Source organism: Monodelphis domestica, chromosome 1, assembly GCF_027887165.1.
Source record: "Monodelphis domestica isolate mMonDom1 chromosome 1, mMonDom1.pri, whole genome shotgun sequence".
NCBI lineage: Eukaryota > Metazoa > Chordata > Mammalia > Didelphimorphia > Didelphidae > Monodelphis > Monodelphis domestica.
In genome coordinates this window covers 64,467,784-64,488,659 of record NC_077227.1, presented here as the reverse complement: position 1 = coordinate 64,488,659, position 20,876 = coordinate 64,467,784, and the positions used below count along the sequence as shown (strand labels likewise).

Sequence of the window (20,876 nt, the reverse complement as noted above, 5' to 3'; positions counted from 1 at the left end):
TCCCACAAAATCATCCAATATTTGTCATTTTACTCTCTTATCATTTTAGTCAATCTAATAGGTGTTGGATGATATCTCAGGGTTTTTTATTTGTATTTTTCCAGTGAACAATGATTTAGAGCATTTTTTTCTTATGGCAATTCATCCAAAAATTGTCTATTCATATCTTTTGACCATATATCAATTGGAAAATGGCTATATTCTCTTATATATTTGACAAAATTCTTTATGTATCTTACATATGAGACCCTATCTGAGAAACTGTCAATAAAAATCCTTCCTCTGTTTACTGATTTCTTCAGGAATTGAATCTAATTGCCCCTCATGTCTTTCTTTCTTGGCTGTCTTTAATAGTCATATTACAAATTGTGCCTATCACCTCCAGTACAATGAAAGCCCCTTGAAGGTAGGAACTTTCATTTCTCTTTTTGTTTCTCTAGAACCTAGCAGAGTATCTGGCACAAAGTAGGTTGTTTTGTTTTTTAAATCCTTATCTTCCTTCTTAGAATCAATACTGTGTATTAGTTCCAAAGCAAAACAATGGTAAGGGCTAGGCAAAGAAGGTTAGGTGACTTGCCCTGGGTCACACAGCTGGGAAGTGTCTCAGACCAAATTTGAACCAAGACCTTCCCCATCTCTGGGCCAGGACCTCAACCTACTCAACCACCCACCTGCATTGTTCACAAAGTAGATTCTTTACACTAGAAGGGTCAGACCAAGGTGCATCATTTCCTATAGTCAGATGAAAATGTCTTTTTCAGAGTAAAATTATTACACTTGCTTTTATTTTATGTAAAGTGCATTTTTACTGATGAAATAAAGATATTTTAAAATCAAATATATGCATGTTTGTTGAGTTGAAATGAAATAAAAGAAACCAGCTTATATCATGTGACCAGGAAAGGTTCATGGTACCCTCAGGTTTCTCTGTTTGGAGAGCAGCACTCTCTCTGATCTAAGCCAGGTCCACGGATTCTATACAAAGCAGGTCTGAGAAATTGAGATAACCCTTGGCAGTTGGGTCGGCCTCAGAACCACAACCCTTCCATGGTCCCTGGGCCTGACAAGGTGCTGGGGGGTTGGTCTATGGTGATTAAAATGTGAATACTCACCTAATAGGTCAACAGCCTCAGTATAGGTCACCCAAGCCATGTGTTGACTTCAACCACAGTGAAGGGATTAACCATTTCCAAAGCCATTGTGTATGTTGCCCAGGTTAAAGAGGCTAAGTAATTGTCATGTCTGTCTTGGACTTCCCAGGAGGGAGAGGGAGAAGGACAAAGAATTCTGGGTGATTTCTGGGTGTTTTATACTAATGGCAAATTTAAAGTTTCAAGGCTGGGGAAAGGACCTACTTGTACAAAAGTATTCATAGCAGTTCTTTTTGTAGTGGCAAAGAACTGGCCATTGAGGGGATGGCTAAGGAAGCTATTGTACTGTAAGAGATGCTGAGCAGGATGATTTCAGAAAAGGCTGGACAGACCTACATGAATGAATGCAGAATGAAATAAACAGAAACATGAGCACATTGTACACAGGAAAAGCAATATTATACAATGCCCAACTGTGAAAGACTCCCAGCAATACAGTGATCCAGGACAAATCTGAAAGACGTAAGACAAAGAATGCCTCCACCTCCAGGGAAAGGACAGTTGGAGTGAGAATCTAGATCAAAGCATACTATATTCCATGTTAGTTTATTTGTGTTTTTATTTGGGGGTTGGGGTTTTATAGGAGAATTTTCTTATAACATTGATCAATATAGAAGTATATTTTGCATGATAAGATGTGCATAGCCCAGATCAAATTGCTTACGTTCTCCTGGAGAAGGGGGGAAAGGAAGCATTTTACATCTTATAGTTTTGGGAAATATATGTTAAACATTGTTATTAAATGTAATTGAGAAAATAAAATGTTAAAAATGTTTCAAGGATGACTGATGCTAAGTATCAAGTTTTAGATACTTATTTTTCTTAAAATGCATGCAAAGCAGTAAAGCAGTAAACTCCTAAATGTCATCCTGGCCCCTTCTATTTACGACTGAGTAATACCCATAACAGCAGAGAAGTGGTTTAGTAGATTTGTGTCTAAAAAACAAAACAAAACAAAGGCTTATGAAAACCTGAATTGCATGAGTAGCTCTGGCCCAAGTTTGGATGGGTGATTTCTGATTAAAAAAAAAAAGGTTTTTTTCTTCAAAATTTTATTTGATGTTCCATAGATTCTCTCTCAAATTATATTCTGAATAAAGTTATATTCAATTTACTTCTCTCAGTCCTAGTCAAATAAATCCACAAGCAGGTATGTGCTGATTTTAAGGTTGGATTTGGGAATTTTTGCACCTGGGGTACAAGTCTGGGATCCTAAGAGGCTGTCCTCTAGTCAGGGGAAAGGAGAATAGTAAGGACAAAGATGGAGGGGTAGAGCAGGGGAGAGCAGCAAGCCCTGGGACAAAGATGCCTAGGAGTCAGGGAAGCCTGGGAGGTTGGGGTGAGAGGACTCAGAGAACCTAGGGGAAGAGAAAGCTCATAAAGTGCTAAACTGTCTACACTTTTTGACCCAAGGAGGAGGAACCAGAGCTCTGGAAGAGAGGCCCTGGGCATAACTGGGCATGGGAGGAGTTTAAAGGAGCCTGGGAAAGAGCCTTCTATTCTTCCCTGGAAGCTCTAATGGCTTGACTCATGTTCCAGCTTAGCCATGGAGACACTTGTAAGTTTGTAACTTATTTGATTTATTATTTTAACAACCTTTCCCACCCACCCACTCATGTTTCCCCTACAAATGTCCTGCTCTCAGGCATGTGTGTCAGAGAAATGAGACAAGCCTGCGTTTTCTCTGGCAGGCTAATCTCTGGGTGAAGGAAACTGGCATCCTGAGTAGAGATTGTGTTCATAGGAATATAGTAGAAGGAGCCAATGTGTCAGGTATTGAGGATTGGTCCAGGATAGACAGGGGCTGGGAGGTACTTGACACCTTTGTGCTTCCTAGTAACTAGTTGAGTGAAAACATGGGAAATTGTACACTTGTTGGTGATCTTCAACCTTCTTTCAGAGGGATCTTGTGAGAGTGCTCGCTTGGTCTCTTGTCCCTGGACTCACTTCTCAGAGCAAAGCAGACATGAGTTCAATTCAATAAAAATGATTTTATTTTGATTCAATTATTCAGTGTCTTCTATCTGCCCAGCCATCTCCTAGGTACTGTGAAGAATGAAGGAGGGGAAGACAAATTCCTAGCTCTTCAGGAGGTTTATCTCAAGCTGGAGCTATAGACATACCCACTTAAAACATTAAGCAACTTGAGCATGCAATTGAATTGGGTGGTACAAATGTGCAAGGGCTCCAAAGCAAAGATTACTGTAGAATGGCAGAACCGGGCATGGCCATATGGGAAAAAAGGTAGCACATTCAGCTAAGTTCTGAAGGCTGGGTAGGACTTGGTTAGAGTGTAAAAAGGGGATAAAGAGAGCTGGGGATTCCTGGCAAGGGACAAAAGAACCCATTTTCATCTTGTTTTATGAGCTACAAATAGAATTCATTAAAACCTCCTTCTCATAGACTCCTTCCTGAGAGGCAGAGGATTTTAACTCCTTTGGGTCACCAAGTCTTGAGCAAAATAATTCACTAAATTCATTAGTAGGTCCTTTACCCTTTCCCAGACAGGCCAGCCCTGGTGGGGGCTCAGAACTCACAGATACCCAGGCGATGCTTAGAACAGTCTCTATCATTCCATGTGCCATCTGTGTACATTTCCACACAATTTTCTTGTCCTTGCCCATCTGGCCTCCCTGAATACCAATTGGTGTACTTTACAGGGGATTCATCCAGGTAATAGAATTTCCCTATTATTCCCTCTTTTAGGCCAAGGAAGGCATATGTGTTGTGTCTCACCACCAGCTTCATGATGGCTGCATTCTCCTCTTTATTCTTTGGAGTGGCAACAGCACCTCCTATCTCCTGGCAAGTTTTATTGATCATGAAGAAATCAGAAGGCTGGCCAGTGGTGACATAAAACTTTCCTCCCAGTTCAGCCATGCTTCCATATAAAGTGAGGGCTGGAGATCAGAGACAACATATTTAGTGCAGTTTTCCTTTTGTCTTTACGTTTCAGAGCTTGTATTTCTGTGTATCTGAGCATGTCTGAATATATTTCTCTTTCAGGAAGCCTCTTCTTTTATTCCTGTTTTTCTCTCCTTCATCTCCATCATTTCATTTCCTCACTAATTCTTTCTATGTCTCTGTCTCTGCATGTCACACTCAGAACAGATAACTGAAATCCTTAGCCTGGCACTGAAAAGTCTCCATTAGGAAAACCCGTCTTCAAACTCTGTTGCTGACAGTGACCATTATTAGCTGTGTGACCCTGGATATGACTTTTCTTTCCTGGGTTTCAGTTTCCTCACCTGTAAATGAGAGGACTGGATTCAATAGCCTCTTAGGTCTCTCCAAATTGGCATTTCTGTAAATAGGACCCTTTACTGCTCTCATCTTTAGTGCCCTTATATATAAAATGGAAATAATTAAGGGGCAATTAGGTGGCTGCTAGGATAGCTTGATCCACCTAGAGTTAGGAACATTTGAGATTGAATCCAGCTGCAGACACTTACTAGCTGGGGGATCCTAAATAAATTATTGAACTGCTGCCTGTCTCAGTTTCCTTTTCTGTAAAATGGTGATAATAATAGTTTCTTCTTCCTGAAATTGTGGCAAGGATAAATTGAGATAATATTTGCAGTGGTTTACAACCTGAAATAGCTAATAATGCTAGAGGACTGTTATGAGGTTCAAAAGAAGGATATGCAGAGTTTAGTGACTTTAATGTATTTTGTGGCAGTTATTGTTTTTGACTTTGTCATTGTGGCTGACTTTATTATGCTTATTGTTGCCATTCTAGTCTTATTCCTATTAATTTCCTCCATGTACTTTCCAGTCTATACTGGCCCACTCACTGTTCCCCACAGAGGATGTTCCTTTGCATAGAGGGTAGCCTCCCATTCTTATGGACTTTGCCTCCAGAGTTCCTCGGCCTGTCTTCAAAGCACACTCAGATGCCATCTTCTCAACAAGCCCTTTCTTGATTTCCCCAATTGTTAAGACTCTTTCCCTATTGAAATTACTTTGGAGATACTTTGTGTATCTCTGTATATGTCATATCTTTCCATTAGAATGTAAGCTTCTTGAGGGCAGAGACATTTGGTATTTATCTTCATGTTCTGAGCACCAAGTATGGTGCCAGGAGTTTAATAAATGTTTGTTTAATTTTTTAACCCACTCATATTTTGGGCTCTTCTTGGACTTGGGAATATGAAGATTAATATGAAATTGTTACTATTCTCAGCAAACTACATTCTACTTGGCCAGAGGTGAGGCAGAAACTGTGACAGAGGCTGACACTGGAGAAAAAGTGCCAGGCTGAAGAGTATGTATTTTCCCTAGTGCCAGCCTCTGTCACAAAACATTCTATACATAGATATAAACTACACATGACAAATTATGATGTAATTTTGGGAGGATTTGGAAGGATCTTTTGGAAGAGATACTGGAGCTCCAAATCTCAGAAAAAAGGAAGGAGAACATTTGAAGATGAAGGTGGTTTGGGGTAGAACCTGTGAAAAGCCAAGGATATGGGAGCCCAGTGATGTGTTTAAGGGACATGACATAAACCAGTATAGCGGGAATGGAGAGTGCCCTGGATAAGGGGGTCATGAGTGGAGAATAATGTACAATCATCTTAGAAAAAGAGGTTAGAGTTTAGTTATGAAGGACCTTAAATTTCAAACATGGGTCTTATTTATTGGTTCTTTGTGAGTCAGGGAGTGTAAGAATTTTGCTCTAGGAATACAACCTTGTCATCAGGGGGGCAATAGATTGGAGATGAGAGAGACTGAAGGCAGAGTGATCAACCACAGGCTATTGCAATAGTCCAAGAAGAGTGCTCATGAGAGCCTGAGCAAGGCTATGTGAGTGGAGAGAAAGGGAAAATGTTGTGGAGGAAAAGTCAACAAGACATGGTACCCAAATAGGTTTGAGAATTAGGGAGAGTAGAGTTAGGATTGGCTCCAAGGTTTGGAAGTTTTGTTATGAGGAGATGACTGGTGCTTTAGCAAGGAAGATAATAAGTTTTGTGTCGGGTATATTGAATTTGAGGAATTCAGCAGGGGGTTGATGTGGGATTGTTGCTCACAAACAAAGTGATATTTTGATTTTTAAGTCATTTGCCTAGATGAACCCATGAGAACAAAAGGTCATCAAAAAGGAGAATAAAGAGAAAAGAGAAGAGGACCTGTGAGAGTGCTGCGGTATAGCTAAATATGGAAGAGGCATGAATGACAGTAATACAAAGGAGATAGAATTCAAATGAATTATTATGATTTTTGTGATTAGTCTTTGTTTTATCATACTTTATTACTGTGAATGTGTGCTATGTGATAGAAAGATTATTGGTCCTTGGATCCAGCTGAGTCCTAAGTTCAAATATCACCTCTGACACTTATTAGTTGTTAGACCATTTGTAAATTATTGAATTTCGTTGAGACTTAATTATCTGTGAAAAGTATCACATAATGTTTTTGGATGGACAAAGGAAGTAATTCTTGCAAATTGCCTTCAAAACTATAAAAATATTTGGCATTGTTTAAATTTTTACTCTTATTATTATTGTATTTGATTTAAGGAACTTGGAAGTCTTTCTGAGTGGGACAGCCATAATAATTCCCTCTGAGTGCCTCCCCTGGTTGTTTAAACATCCTAACCTACTGCCATTTTTGAAATAACATGAAAGGAGTGGCTTTTAGATATCTACCATTATTTGAGAAGTTAAAAAGAATATTTGATAGTTGACCTGATCTGGTTAAATTCTCTTTTTTCCAAAAGAAGTAATAAGATAGTCTCTTTTCCAAAAAAACAATTTTCTTTCAGAAACTACATTAATCAAACTAAAATATTATGAGATGCAAGAATCGTTGTTTTCCTCACTTTTTGCCTCCATTTTCCTCCCTTATTTTTCCTCTCCTCCGTCAAGACCCAAATTTGATAGCCAAAGAGTAGGGTATTGAGTCCTATTTCCCTCTTCTATCTGAGAATAGGGACCCTGTTGTCCCCAAAATGTATTGTTCTAGAATTCTGTTGTAGAGGGTAGATCCATAGACTTACCTTTTGACAACTTTAGGAGGCGAGCTTCTAAATATGAGGTCATGTTAAGGAGCTCATCAATTAGAGTAGGATGTATTCCTGGGAGGAAGAAAATATTTTTTTGAGTGTCTGACAAGGCAAAGAGCCAGCTCAAGCCAACAAGTCATCCATGCAACATTGATTTCTTAAGGGTTTGTAAAAGTTAAAAACAGGATGAAGGTACCTTCCCTGCTTGAGGAGAGGAAAGGCATGGAAATAGGAGGTGTGTTGCTTCTGAGGAACATCAAGATGACCAGGAATAAAGGGGATTTTATTATTATTTTATTTATTTATTTAATATGTAGAAAGTCTGAAAGGCAAATTGGGGCCAGATTATGAAGGACTTTGAATTCCAGACAGAGGAGTTTATAGTTAATCATCAAGGCACTAGGGAGTTGCCAGTGTTTATTGCATAAGAGAATTCTGTAGTGTTTTAGGAAAATCACATTGGTAGTTGTATGGAGGGTAGATTGAAGAAAAGACAGATTTGAGATCAATTAGTAAATTATTTCTATAGTTCAGGTGATAGAGGAGAACCTAAACTAGTAGGATAGTTATATGAGTAATCAGAAGAAGATGGAGGAGAGAAGCATCCTTTGGAAGTAATAATAGCAAGATCTGGCAACTAATTATACATGTGGAGAGAGAGAAAAGTGAGGAATTGGGGGAAAAACCCCATTAAATGTTGAAAACTTCATAGTCCTGAATGATAATGGTTGTAATTTTGACAAAATAAGAAAGTATTAGGATTTTTTTTGAGGAAGAGATTACAAAATAGTGTTTGCAGTTGGGAAGACTTGAATTGAAAACCTGCTCACAAACTGCAAATCAATTAGCTACTCTTAGGGGAAAATGAGATAATAGCAGCATGGATCTCAAAGGGTTGTGAAAGTTGAATGTCTTAACACATATGTAACACATACAATCTTAGGCAAACAATTTTTATTGGCCTCACATTTTTATCTCTAAATTGAGTCTGAATTAGGTGACTTGTAGAAGCTCCCTCCCAGTGCTAAATCTAGGGGGGATAGTATAGTGGAGTAGGAAAAATACTGGATTTAAAGTTAAAGAATCTGGCTTCAGAATTTAAATTGATTACTTAATGTCATCTTGAATGAGTATTTTAGCCCTTCTGGAACTCAGTTTCCTCTTCTATAAAATAGGGGGAAGGTTAGATTACATGACCTCCAAGTTTTCTAAGGTAGATAGGTATCTCAGTGGATCTGGTGCTGAGTCTGAAGTCATGAAGAGCTAAGTTCAAATATTACTAGATACTAACTAGATGTGTGACCCTGGGCAAGTCACTTCACCCCATTTGCCTCAGTTACCTCATCTATAAAATGATCTGAAGAAGTAAATGGCAAACTATTCCAGTAACTCTGCCCAGAAAACCCCAAATGAGATCAGGAAGAGTTGGACACTACTGTAAAAGATTAAGCAACTGAAACCTAGTATTGTACATGATGCATGATGTCCTCTACATAACAGATTTTGTTGGTAGGTAGTATAAGGGGATAAAGTGCTGGGCCTGGAGTCAGGAAGACCTGAGTTCAAATAGTGTTTTAGATATTTAATAATTGTGGGACCTTGTGCAAGTTACTTAACTGCTTTTTGCCTTAGTTTCTTCATCTGTAAAATGGGGATAATAATAGTACCTACCTCCTAAAGTTGTTGTGGGGATTGAATGAGATAAAAATTATAAACTACTTATCACAGTGCTTGGCAGATCGTAAGAACTATACCACTGTTAGCAATTTTAATTGTTTTGTTGAAAAAAAGAGTGAATTCTTTCTTCTATGTATGCCTTTTCTGTATGGTTCCCATGCAATGTAGCTCTCTAGTCAAACTGCATATTTGTCTTTGAGCTAACCTTTCCCCAAGGTAATCAATATCGCCTTGATTTCTCTGTGGTTAGTAAACAGACACCCTTGCTTTGAGGAAAAAAAAAATCTGTTTGAATGTATTACTGGTTCCACTTTGTCTACAGTCCATACACTATTGTCAAGGTCAGAAGAGCCTTGTAGAATGGGCCCTGGGAGACTCTGGTCCATAGAAGGATGGCTTGTTAGGTTTCCAGATGAGTCTTGTTAATTGATCCATTATCAGAGGACACTAGGCCAGTCAGCCTCCTCTTTTCCCCTCTGTCTCAGCAACATGCAATATTAAGCTGTCTTTTTTTTTAAATGGTTTTCTACCATGAGATAATTTGTCTGTGAAGGTATCAAAGAGACTGACAGAGGGAAAAGGATTGACAAAAGGCAAAACCAATATGGAAAAGAAATCCTGATTACTCCCTCTCCTGCAGTGAATGCTGGTGGAGGGTAAACAAATAAAGAGAGTTTCTGTAATTTGTTCATATATTTAAGATTAATCATTCTATAAACTTATTCCTTTTCGTTTTGAATGAAGTGGGAGAAAGACCAATAAAAGTTTCAAGCCCTAAAGTTGGTATATTGAGGACGATGAGTGGGATTGGATTTTGCCGAAGGGCACCTTTGGGCAGCAGTTGGCTGCTATTGATATAGTCTTCTGGAATTGGAAGGGTAGAACCAGAATTGCACTAGAATGCAATTTGGCTTGGGGGTTATTGGCTACCTGGGTTTTACCAAGGTTAATGGAGACTTGGAAATTCAGGTCTTCTTCTCCTTCAGGGGTTCTTTCCTCTCCTCTCCTCTCCTCTCCTCTCCTCTCCTCTCCTCTCCTCTCCTCTCCTCTCCTCTCCTCTCCTCTCCTCTCCTCTCCTCTCCTCTCCTCTCCTCTCCTCTCCTCTCCTCTCCTCTCCTCTCCTCTCCTCTCCTCTCCTCTCCTCTCCTCTCCTCTCCTCTCCTCTCTGCTCTTTTCCTCTCCTCTCCTTTATTTTTCTTAATACCCTTAATTTCTGCCTTAGAATCCATACTAAGTATCAGTTCCAAGTAAGAGGAGTAGTAAGTGGGGTTTTAGTGTCTTGCTTAGGGGCAATCAGATCAGAAGTATCTGAGGTAGAATTTGAACCCAGGACCTTTAGTCTCCAGGCCTGGATTCTCTATTCACTGAGTCACCCTAGCTGCCTCCCTCTCCACCCCAGGATACCTTTTTCTCCAGGGACACCTCTACTCCCTCTCTGGGCACGACTTATTTATTTTGGGACAGTTCAGGTTTTCCTCCACCTACCTTATGAAGTTAAACTATTAAAGTAGTCTGAATGCAGAAAAAGCTTGAGAACTACTTCTTGTTTCCATACTTTAGGTCTGCAGATTTTTTTCCTTTCTCTCCTTTCCCCCATTCTCCATTGGGCAAAAAGCAAACAATTTCTTACCACCTGGTTCTCCTTTCATGCCTTTAATTCCTGGAGGTCCTTGTGGCCCTGGGCTTCCTGAATGCCCCACATTTGCTGGACATCCCTGCATGCCATTGAGCACTTCGCCTATTTAACAGAAATAATTTTATTACATATGATTATGTATATATTGTATAACCCTTCACCTAATATATATATTATTATTATTATTATTATATTCTTTAATGAGTGTGTAAAAAAATTGTACACTTCAGCATTTGATCTTTCATCCTAAACTTGCTGTATAGGGTCCTTATAAGGGCACAGGTATCCAGTGATTCCAGAAAATGGAGTCTCTGAGGCCCATTAACTGTACCACCCAATGGAAAGAAAGTTACTAGAGGACTCCAGAGAAGATCATGGACACTTTGACCACTGAGCCATCTAGTATTGGCAGAATATGTCACTAGAATCATTAAGTCCCAGGGATTCACAGGTTTCCTGGAGTGAGTGAGACCTTATGTTGAAAGTCCTTCAGGGAAAATGGAAAAATGTAACACTTGTTACATTGGTAATGGGAAAAAACACTAAACAAAGGAACCTGGAGACCTGGGTTCTTATTCTACTAGTAGCTTGTTGTGTATTTTGCATAAATCAGACCTCTTCTCTGGGCTTTAGTTTCTTTCTTTTTAAAATGAGGAGGTTGGAGGATATGTTCCATAAGATGAATGATTCCATGCCTAAAGAAGGGAGGTCCTGGGTTAAAATCTGGCCTCAGACACATCCTAACTGTGTGACCCTGGGCAAGTCACTTAACTCCCATTGCCTAGTCCTTACCATTCTTCTAGTTTGGAACCAACACACAGTATTGATTCCAAGATGGAAAGTAAGGGTTAAAAAAATCAATGTCTAACACTCATCTTATACTTTTGCTCTTACCTAAAATGGATGCTTTTCACATACCTGGGTCTCCCTTTTCACCCTTGGCTCCATCTCTCCCATCTCGTCCATCTCTCCCAGGCCGTCCAGCAATCCAAGGACCATGATAGTAAGTGTCTGAGTAAGTCGATGGCTGCTCATCATTTCCCCCTTTTTCTGAGCAAGATCCAATGAGTGCCCACTCTAGGAGCAAGAGACTGAGCAGGGGCAGGAGAACCATCATTTGAACCCCAGACCTGGGAAATATTGAGGAGAATCATCGCTGGTGGCTCTTGGGTCAAAACAATCTTTATTTATCCTTTCCCTTGATGGTATAGACCTAATCTTAACATCCTAATGGATGCATGATCAGGAAATATCATCCAAGAAAGTGTCCTGGATGAGAACTACCTGTTACAGAGAGACAGACACAGGGAAGAGAAGGTTTTTGGGATTCCCACATTCATGTTAAGGAGTGAAGTCAGTCTCCTAATTGAGCAAGATGAAACAGAAAGGAAAAGAAAATAAAGTAAAAGCCTATGGTTTGGTCCAAGGGTCCTTAAGCTTTTTAATACCTGTGTCATGGACTCCTTTGGAAGCTGTGTGAACCTGAGGGAGTCCTTCGCAGAATGATGTTTCTAAATAATTGGAAAAAATGCCAAATTTCAGATAGGGCCAGTAAAAACAAAAATTCCCAATCCCAAGGTCACAAACTCCAAAATTTTGTTCATGGACCCTGAGTGAAGGATCCCTGCTGTATTCCCTACCTCTCTGTTATTCCAAAGGATGAAGGAGAAGAATGGATTCAGTAGAAAATGCATAAGCACCTCTGCTCATTTCAATCTGATTAAAGCTGGATTTCTGTCCTCATACTCAATCCACAGCTGAACTTAGTACCCACTTCTCTGTTTACTAAGACTTGTGGGAAATTTGGCAATTTTTGGCTAGAATAAATATTCCCTCTCCCTGTCCCTCATGTCTAATGTACTTTTTCTCTTGAAACTTATTGAAAAATCAAATCATGAGGTATTTAGTGAGAATATGCTCTTTCCCCCCTTCTCTTTCTTTCATTTATTCCAAAATATTCTCTGAGCTACTTACTGTTCTCTGGAGTACAGACTAGAGTAGTAGAATAGGAGCAATTTGAAGCATCCAAGAAAGGGAGAAAACATGGTCTTACTCTCCAGAGGTCTAACTGAGGAAGCAAGAGATAGGAGAAATCTAACAAAGCAAACAGGTGTCAGTTGAGTTGCACACACCTGATATGATATAACTAGTACTAGATCTGGAGTCAGAGATTAAAATTCTATCTCTTACTCTGCACATATCCTGTTGATGATCTTGTGTATATTCACGCCCCTCTCTGAAATTCGGTTTCCTAATTTCTGAAGTGGAATGTTGGGGTTAATCACTGAGGTCCTTTCCAGTCCTAAATTGATGAGTTTTATAAATATCAAATATAATTAGAGGTCCTTCTCTGCCCTCACTCCATTTATGTGAGACAGTGGCTCAATAACTAATGACAATCGCCTAATGATGATCTTCCCTTCTGATCCTATCATCATATCTACCTCCATTCACAGCATTTCTGCAGGATTCTTATAATGAAGGACAACAACTAATGAACCAGAATCTCTAGTCTTCATTTGGTGTTTAGTGTATATGTGGGGTTTGGCCAGTGGACTGGATAGATGAAAAACACACTTCTTAAGCACCCACTAAGTGCCAAACACTGGAGATAGAGATGCAAGAGCAGACAAGTCAATAAATAGTCACATTGAGAAATAGCTAGGTGATGGCACAACGCACAGTCTTGGCCCTGGAGCCAGGATGACTTGAGTTCAAATCTAGTCAAAGGAAATTATTGGCTGTGAGATACTGGAAAAATCACTTAACAACTTTTTGCCTCAGTATCATCAGCTGTAAAATAGGAACAATAATAGCACCTTTTCTCTTTGGTTGTTGTGAGGATAAAATGAGATTATATTTCTAAAGTGCTTATCTGGCATATAGTAAGTATTATTATTATTATTATTATTATTGTTATTATTTAAACATTTATTGAGCAACTACAATATTCCAGGCAATGTGATAAGCAGTAGGGATACAAGAATTGTTATGATTAAAATTCTCTGGAGATCATATATTAATTTATTATTACTCTTTGCTTAATTAATGAAATAATTACTGGGGTTATCCCTTCAATAGCTGCCAGGGTTAAAGGATACTGGAATGGAATGGAATGGAAGATGGGGGCCATAGTTTGTCTTCCTGAATATCAGGAAGAAGGACTGGGAACAAAGTTGGAGAGTCCTCAGGCAATTGTAGAAACAAAAGTATTTGGAGAGCATGATATAGGGGCCCTTAGTTTACATAAGAGATCTCTCTTTAGTAGATTTGTAGGAGAATCTGACCTTAATAGAATGAATGTTCTACTGATAATGGGCCCATGGACACAATGCAAGGAGAAAGCTTTCTAAGATTTTGAGGCTTCCCTGACTCTCCTACCACATTTAAAGAACCAATAGCTTTCCATTCAGAATTAAGTTTGCTCACTAACACTGATCTGGAAGTCCCTGTGTCCAGAAGACAATCATAAATGTTCCTAACCTTCAGGGTCACATGAGGCCCTTCTGGGAGGAAGGGAGCAGCCTGGAAAAATTAGCATCAAAGTATTGGAGTCTGGAAAGGAGTAGACCCTGAGATCCTGCTTGGGAAAATAGAGGTCCAAGCCAATGCATACCCCTTGAAATTCCAAGCAAACCTATAGTGACATCTGGAATTCCAGCCCAGGATAGTCTGTACTGATGCAGCCTGATTTGTGTGGACTCAGAGTGAAGCCAGGAGTCCCAGTCTGGGCCTGTGGTGAGGTCATAGATCCCAGTTTGGGGTAGCTGGTTGACCCAATGCTGAGCCCCCTGAACCTTTTTCCAAAAACTCAAGATGGAGCCCAAGGGCAGGGCAATCTACTGTGTGCCTGATCATAACAAGCCTACACCAAGTCTGAGGGGGGAATTTCAGCTATCAGCAACCTCAAGGGATAATTGAATCAGTAGTGGGAGGTGGTTCTCAGATCCCCCAGTCCTCAGGCCATCATACCATCTTGGAAGAACTAAAACTGGCAGAAACCCAGAAATAAAGCATCAATGATGAACTGATGTTTAAGAAGGTGCCCTAACCATTCCTCCCCCCCCAAAAAAAGCAGAGCCTACCTATAAAAAGACTGGAAAAATGAATAGACAACAAAAAAAGCACCTAATGATAGAGACTTTTTAGGGAGACAAAGAATAAGGAACAGATTCAGAAAGCGACAGTGAAAGCAAAGCAAACACACAAAAAGTCCAAAAGAGAAATATGAATTGGACACACATTCTGGAGAAGCTGAAAAAGGATGTCAAAGGAAAATTAAGAGAGGCAGAGGATAAATGGCCTGTTTTCCTCCCTCAGTGAGTAAGGTATGCATTATATCCATTACATCACCCCAGCTTGGATTAAAACTTTGAAAAATGCCTTCAAAGCTCCTGATAACAATCAGAGTTTTGGTATCTTAACTCCGGGATATCTTTTATCCACATTTTAATATATGATGGAGAGAAGGGACTTGATTTCTTTATGTCACCAGGTAGCCTCTATGATTATGTGTGGCAATTTCCCTTAGAGGAAACATGCCCTTAGGGGAGTCATCATTTTCCACTATGGAGCCTAAAGTCTGGGTGGAGACTTGAGTAGAAATGAGACTGAGTAGAAGGAGGAGGAGAAGAATGATGAGGATGAGAAGGAGGAACAGGAAGAGAGTCTGGGTGAAATAGGATGCAGAGAATATGCTGGGAAGTTGGAGGAGCAGGAACAGATGTGGTTAGAGAGGTTTCTGGGACCGAGTTGAAAGATGGAGTCTCAGGTGCTGTTGAGGGGCAAAGGCCAGAGAAAAAGTCATCTGGGTGTGGATGAACAGAGTCTACAGGTGAGAGAGGGGCAAAGGAAACTTTGGGGAGGGTCCCCAAGAAGAGGGAAGGGGGAGCAGGCTGAGCAGTCTCAGACACTGGCAGAGAGCCAAAATGAGAAGGATGTGAACAGCATTTAAAGACTGGTTAACAATTTGGCTCTGTGGTTGAACTTTAGTAAATTGATCAAGGAGTGCCACTCAAAGGTACCGGTAAGATAATTCTTTGGGGTTGTTATTTCTTTTTTATTTAAATCCTTACCTTCCATCTTGGAAGCAATACTGTGTATTGGTTCCAAGGCAGAAGAGTGGTAAGGGCTAGGCAATGAAGGTTAAGTGACTTGCCCAGGGTCACAGAGCTGGGACGTGTCTGAGGCCATGAAGTTGTTATTTCTAATAGCTAATTTTAACTTTTTTAATATGTTGAAATCAAAAGAGCCATATCTAAGCCATGTAAAAACCTTTTCTGACTGAGGTTTATAGAAACTGATTGTTTCCTTTCTAGACATGCCTGGCTTAATAGGCAATCCTTTCTCTCTCCATGAGATAAGGAGCTTATATAAGGGACTTCCACTTGGGATGCTCTGAGCATTCCCTATCTTCAAACTAAGAACCCCTAAAAAGGGAAAGGAAAGAAAAACAGGTTATAAATTGTTTAAATCTCCATCTTAGACCTCTCCCTAGACACCAGGTGTTCTGTTGAATCCCCTAAGCACAGTTTAGTTTTAAAGAAAGAGTGGGCATAAAATCGAAGGTCATCTCTTTATTAAATTCACACACTAATTTCTATATCTTCAATACTAAACTAAAGGCTTTTCACTTTTCTATTGCAATACTCCCCAACCAAAAAGAAAGACAAAAAAAAGTAACTGACATATACACAGGAAAACATAGTCATCTGCTCTGAATGATCACCCTAGTGCAAATACTAATAATATGGAAATAGGTCTTGATCAAAGACACATGAAAAATCCATTGGAATTGCTCATTGGCTATGGGAGAGGGGAGAGGAGGAGAGGAGGAAAAGAACATGATTCATGTAACCATGGGAAAATATTCTAAATTAATTAAATAAACTAAAAAAAAAGTCATCTTACCTAAAGCTTCTGTGTTTGCTTTCTCAGAAACCTCAGAACTCATAATTTTTTTTTCCTATCCTACCTGTAAGCCACTTTTATGTGACAAGGAAAAACTGAGAAAAAAATAAAGCAAGAGTTTCAGTCTCCCAATTCATTGGCCACCATATTGTTGTGATTAAAATTCTCTGGAGACTGTATATTAATTTATAAATATATATTAGTAAATATTAGAGAAAAAGAGGAACTCACATGATCACCTGGCCACGTCTAATTAATCTGAGTTTCTGAGTTTGCCACTCTATGTTCAACAGGCAAAAACATCTGTTCCAGTAAGTTTCTAGCCCAAGTGTGCCAAGAGCCAAACACCTAAAAAATTGAGCTTGCTTCCACAGTCCCCTTTCTTATGAAGCCTTTTAAGCCACTCCTTCTGGGTCTCTCTGGTTGGACAGACAACCTCAGTTCTGGGTCTTATAGAACACAGGAGCCATATGGGACTAAAGCAAACCTCTCCCAAGTAGCTAGGAAGTCAGTGGTGCCCGGTTAAAGGGTGGGATTGATACTGACCAAAATTGGTTTTCAAATGGACTTAAGTGATACAATTTATATTAAATTCACACAGTATGAAAAATAAAAAGACAGTCCCTGCCCTCAAGGAGCTTATCTAACCGGGGAGATAATGCACACACACACACACACACACACACACACACACACACACACACACACACACACACACACACCTGAAAAGCAAGAGATGTTGCTCCTCCTGAGGGGCAGAGATTACTGATGAGATATAAGTAACAAGTCTGACTGGATCTTGCCAGAGGGTGAGATCTTCAGACAATCAGTTTACTGTGGCTATTGGGGAGGAGTGAAAGAAGTCCTAAATGAGTGATGCTGCTGAAGTCAAGGAGATCCCTCAAGAGTGCAGTCCAATTGGAGTGTAGGCAATGTCTGAGGAAGCGTTTCCTGACTTAATAGAATATGAAGAGATAGCACCTAAAGGGGGGCCAGTGGCCATCAGTGGTGGGTATATTTTAGTTTGGAAAATCACAGAGATGAGGGGATGAGCAATAGGGGAGTAGATTGACGCACTAGGAGCAATGACTGGATTGATTATTTATGGTTTCAGCACTGGGAAGTGGTAGGTGGAGTGGAAGGACAAGGGAGAAATGGTAGCTGGGGAATAAGGTAAAAAACATGGTTAGGGCTGTCTGTGCCCTATGCCACATAAAGCAATCATAATTATTACCATGGGGACCCAGAGGGTCAGTATGGGTGCTGGAACTGAAAGCATTAAGTTCTCTAGGGCATGTCTGTCTGTCTGTCTGTTTGTCTCTATCTATTGTAAGAAGAAATTTAATTAAGTAGCTTTTGATCACTTACAAGGATTCCTCTACAGTAGTTTGGTAAATTGTAACTCTGTGATTTTAATAAGAGAAAAAGTAATAGGAATAGTATTAAAAATCTCTGCAAGGATGAAAGTGCTTATATACTTCCCCCCTGCCTTGCCCCACACCCTGGAGATTGTGACATGGGGAACCGGACCCCTACTGAAGTCACCTGAGAAAGAGAAGGAGAAAAGGGGGAATGGCATAGTTATAACTGCTGATCCTGAAATCAATTTTATAAACCCTGTTCAGGACCATTTTTCTGAACATCTGCTCAGAACCCAGGCCCTATTCATAATTACTGTTGTCATTGCCTTTGCTTATACAATTTGTAGGATCTAAGAACTCAGTGTCTCAGATCAAACTGGGTGTGTCTGTAGATCATGACTTTTGTAACCTACAGCCTTACAGAAAGTTTTGCTCAAATTTTTGTTCAGTTATTTTTTTTCCTTTTAAACACTACCTGTTTATCTATCTATCCATTTATTTAGAGATAGCTGGGTGGTACAGTTAATAGAGTGCTGGACCTGGAGTCAGGAAGATTCACTTTCATGAGTTCGACTCTAAATTCAAACACTTAGTAGTCGTGTGACCCTGAAAAAGTCACTTAACATGGTTTGCCTTAGTTTCCTTGGTAAGATGAACCAGAGAAGGAAATAGCCAACCACTCCAATATCTTTGCCAAGAAAACCTCAAATGAGGGTCATTTAAAATTGGACATAACTAAAATGACTGAGCAACAATATTCCTATTAATGGCTTATTAATTAATACTAATTCCTATTAATTTATTTGTGGGCTCCTTAAGGCTTCAAGATATCTAATATTACTTATGGCCTAGGTATGTACCTACCCTTGCAGTAGGTGCTCAGTGAACAGTATTTGCAAAGAGAACAATTAGACTCAGTGATTTGGACGCTGCCTCCCCCTCTCATCACTCATAAACCGGTGATGGAGAACCTTTTAGAGACTGAGTACCCAAACTGCAACCCTCATACCACATATGAGCCCCCCACCTTACCCCAGACAGGAAAGGGAGGAAATGTTCCTAGTGGGCTGCTGAGCAGAGGTGCAGATGAAGTGAGAAATGTCCTCAGGAGCAAGTGGAGAGGGGGAAGGTGAACAGCCCCCCCCAGCATGAGTGCCATAGGTTGGCCAACGTGGCCATAGACATTAATCCCAATTAAGTACATTATTCAGTGTGATATGAATACCAGAGATATCACATATTTTTAACACTCAAGGATAGAACTCAGAGTCCAGCTTGTATACACACACACACACACACATACACACATACACACCAGGAATAGAACTCCAACACAACACAGGAGGTTAAGTAATAAGGAGGAGCAGGAAGGTAGAGCAAGAGGAGTGTGGGTTAGGAGTCAGAGTATCTAGTTTGGAATCCTAGATCTGTTTGGGCTGTATGACATTAGGGAAGTCACTTGTCTTGGTCTCATCTGAACAATGAGGGAGATTAGTGCAAATGGTCCCCTAAGATCTCTTGAAACTCCTGATATCATGAAACTTTCTGAATGGCAGAGACCTTAAATGCTGTAAGTGCTTAGATGTTGTTGGGGGTAATTATCAAGACCAGTCAACTGAGATACCAAACTTCAGCTCCAGTGATTATCTGATGTCAGTGACAAGGGGCAGCTCAGTGGAGCAGTGGATAGAGCACTAGATTTGGAATCAGGAAGACTCATCTTCATGAGCTTAAATCTGGCTTCAGACACCTACTAGCTGTGTGACCCCGAGCAAGTCACTTACTTCTGTAAGCCTCAGGTTCTTCATTTATAAAATGAACTAGAGAAGGAAATAGCAAACCACTCGACTCTCTTTGCCAAGAAAATCTAAATGGGGTCATGAAAAGTCAGACAAAATTGAAAATGATTGAATGACAACAAAATCTATCGAGCCATAGTTACATATATATATATATATATATATATACATATATATATATATATACACACACACACACATATATATACATATATATATATACATACATATATGGATACACACAAATTTATGTAGATGTGTCTATGGATGGGGTGTCCAAGGGAGAGGACTAGCCCCTCTGGGATGAAGACTAAAAAAGCTCATAGAACTATATTTTCTTGGTTTTCTCTTTCCAAGTCAGAGGTTGCATTCCCTTTTCCTAGCATATGCCTGGACATACTAGGGATTACTGCTAGTATAAATATGCATGAGAAAATCAGGATGAGTTAGGTATTTTAATTATGTGTTTCAATGCAGAATATGGCAACTGAACTTGAAGCTTACAAAGTTCTGACATTTTTTCTGGTATCATTGCTATGGAGTCACAAGTAAAGGGTCTTAACATTCAATGCCCAATGAGGGATCCATTTAAGCAGGAAATTCACAGACAGTTAGCAAGGAAGATGTACAGGATATATCATTCCATAACCCATCACTCTGCATTAATACACAGTCTTCCCCAGGTTCATAATCATTGGGTTCATTTTTCTTCCAATTGGTGTAAATCAATCTTCCTCCCGTCAGGTATGTAAACTGTCCTTCTTGTTCTCTGTCTGTGATACCCAGGAAAGCTGAGATGCCACCGGCCAAATCCTGGATAACTTTATTCTCCTCTCTGTTCTTTGGGGTTGCAACGGTAGCTTCAAGTTGTTCACAGAGAGCTTTCACTTTGTCGAAAGTGTCTCTTTCTCCATTAGTTATGAAAAGTTTATTTCCTGCCTTTTTGCCCACAGAGAAGGCCAGAACTGTGGGAGAGATTAGCATAGTTGACAAGTTCAGCACAGGAACAAACTAATGCCTTTCCTGGAAAGGCTACTTCAGAAGAGACATAGTCACATTTATTTAGGCCAAGGGTTCTTAACTTGTGTGTGTGCACATTATGAACCCTTTCAGCAGTCTGGTAGAGTCTGTGGATCCCTTCTTAGAGGAGAATATTTTTAAATAATTGAAGGAAATACTAAATTTCAAGTAGATGAAAATAAAGAGGAAAATTTATTATCTAGGTTTACAGACCCCTCTGAAATCTACTCACAGACATTTTCAGGGGGGACTCTATGGCTCCTGAGTTAAGACCCTCTGGTATAGCCATAAGCTTCTGTTTTGGCAGTGTGAGGTCTGG

The 20,876-nt window shown here is 39.8% G+C and overlaps 2 protein-coding genes across 4 annotated transcripts in view; both read right to left on the bottom strand.

Moving 5' to 3' along the window:
* Positions 1 to 3,122: 3,122 nt before the first annotated feature.
* Positions 3,123 to 12,255, bottom strand: LOC100016501 (pulmonary surfactant-associated protein A-like). Its single transcript, XM_007478504.2, has 6 exons — positions 12,108 to 12,255; positions 11,916 to 11,978; positions 11,386 to 11,597; positions 10,462 to 10,569; positions 7,149 to 7,226; positions 3,123 to 4,051 (listed from the first exon to the last, which is right to left on the bottom strand). Exons 3-6 carry the CDS (start codon positions 11,582 to 11,584, stop codon positions 3,678 to 3,680), a joined length of 759 nt encoding a protein of 252 aa, XP_007478566.1. The 5' UTR covers positions 11,585 to 11,597; positions 11,916 to 11,978; positions 12,108 to 12,255; the 3' UTR covers positions 3,123 to 3,677.
* Positions 12,256 to 19,973: 7,718 nt separating this feature from the next.
* LOC100016460 (mannose-binding protein A-like) overlaps positions 19,974 to 20,876 on the bottom strand; it is a 38,875-nt gene continuing 37,972 nt past the window's right edge. For all 3 annotated transcript variants that reach the window (XM_007478500.2, XM_007478501.3, XM_001370257.5), the window contains exon 7: positions 19,974 to 20,502. In XM_007478500.2, the coding sequence (XP_007478562.1) occupies positions 20,126 to 20,502 (377 nt within the window). In that variant the 3' untranslated portion in view covers positions 19,974 to 20,125. The remainder of the gene's footprint in view (positions 20,503 to 20,876) is intronic.

Bases quoted from the DNA above. Each gene is read 5' to 3' on its own strand.
- LOC100016501 (XM_007478504.2), bottom strand. From the start codon at position 11,584: ATGATGGTTCTCCTGCCCCTGCTCAGTCTCTTGCTCCTAGAGTGGGCA. The intron at 10,570-11,385 runs GTATGTGAAAAG...TCTGTTAAATAG, and splicing joins GGGTGAAAAGGGAGACCCAG to GCGAAGTGCTCAATGGCATG. The intron at 7,227-10,461 runs GTAAGAAATTGT...TCTTCCTCCCAG, and splicing joins CATGAAAGGAGAACCAGGTG to GAATACATCCTACTCTAATT.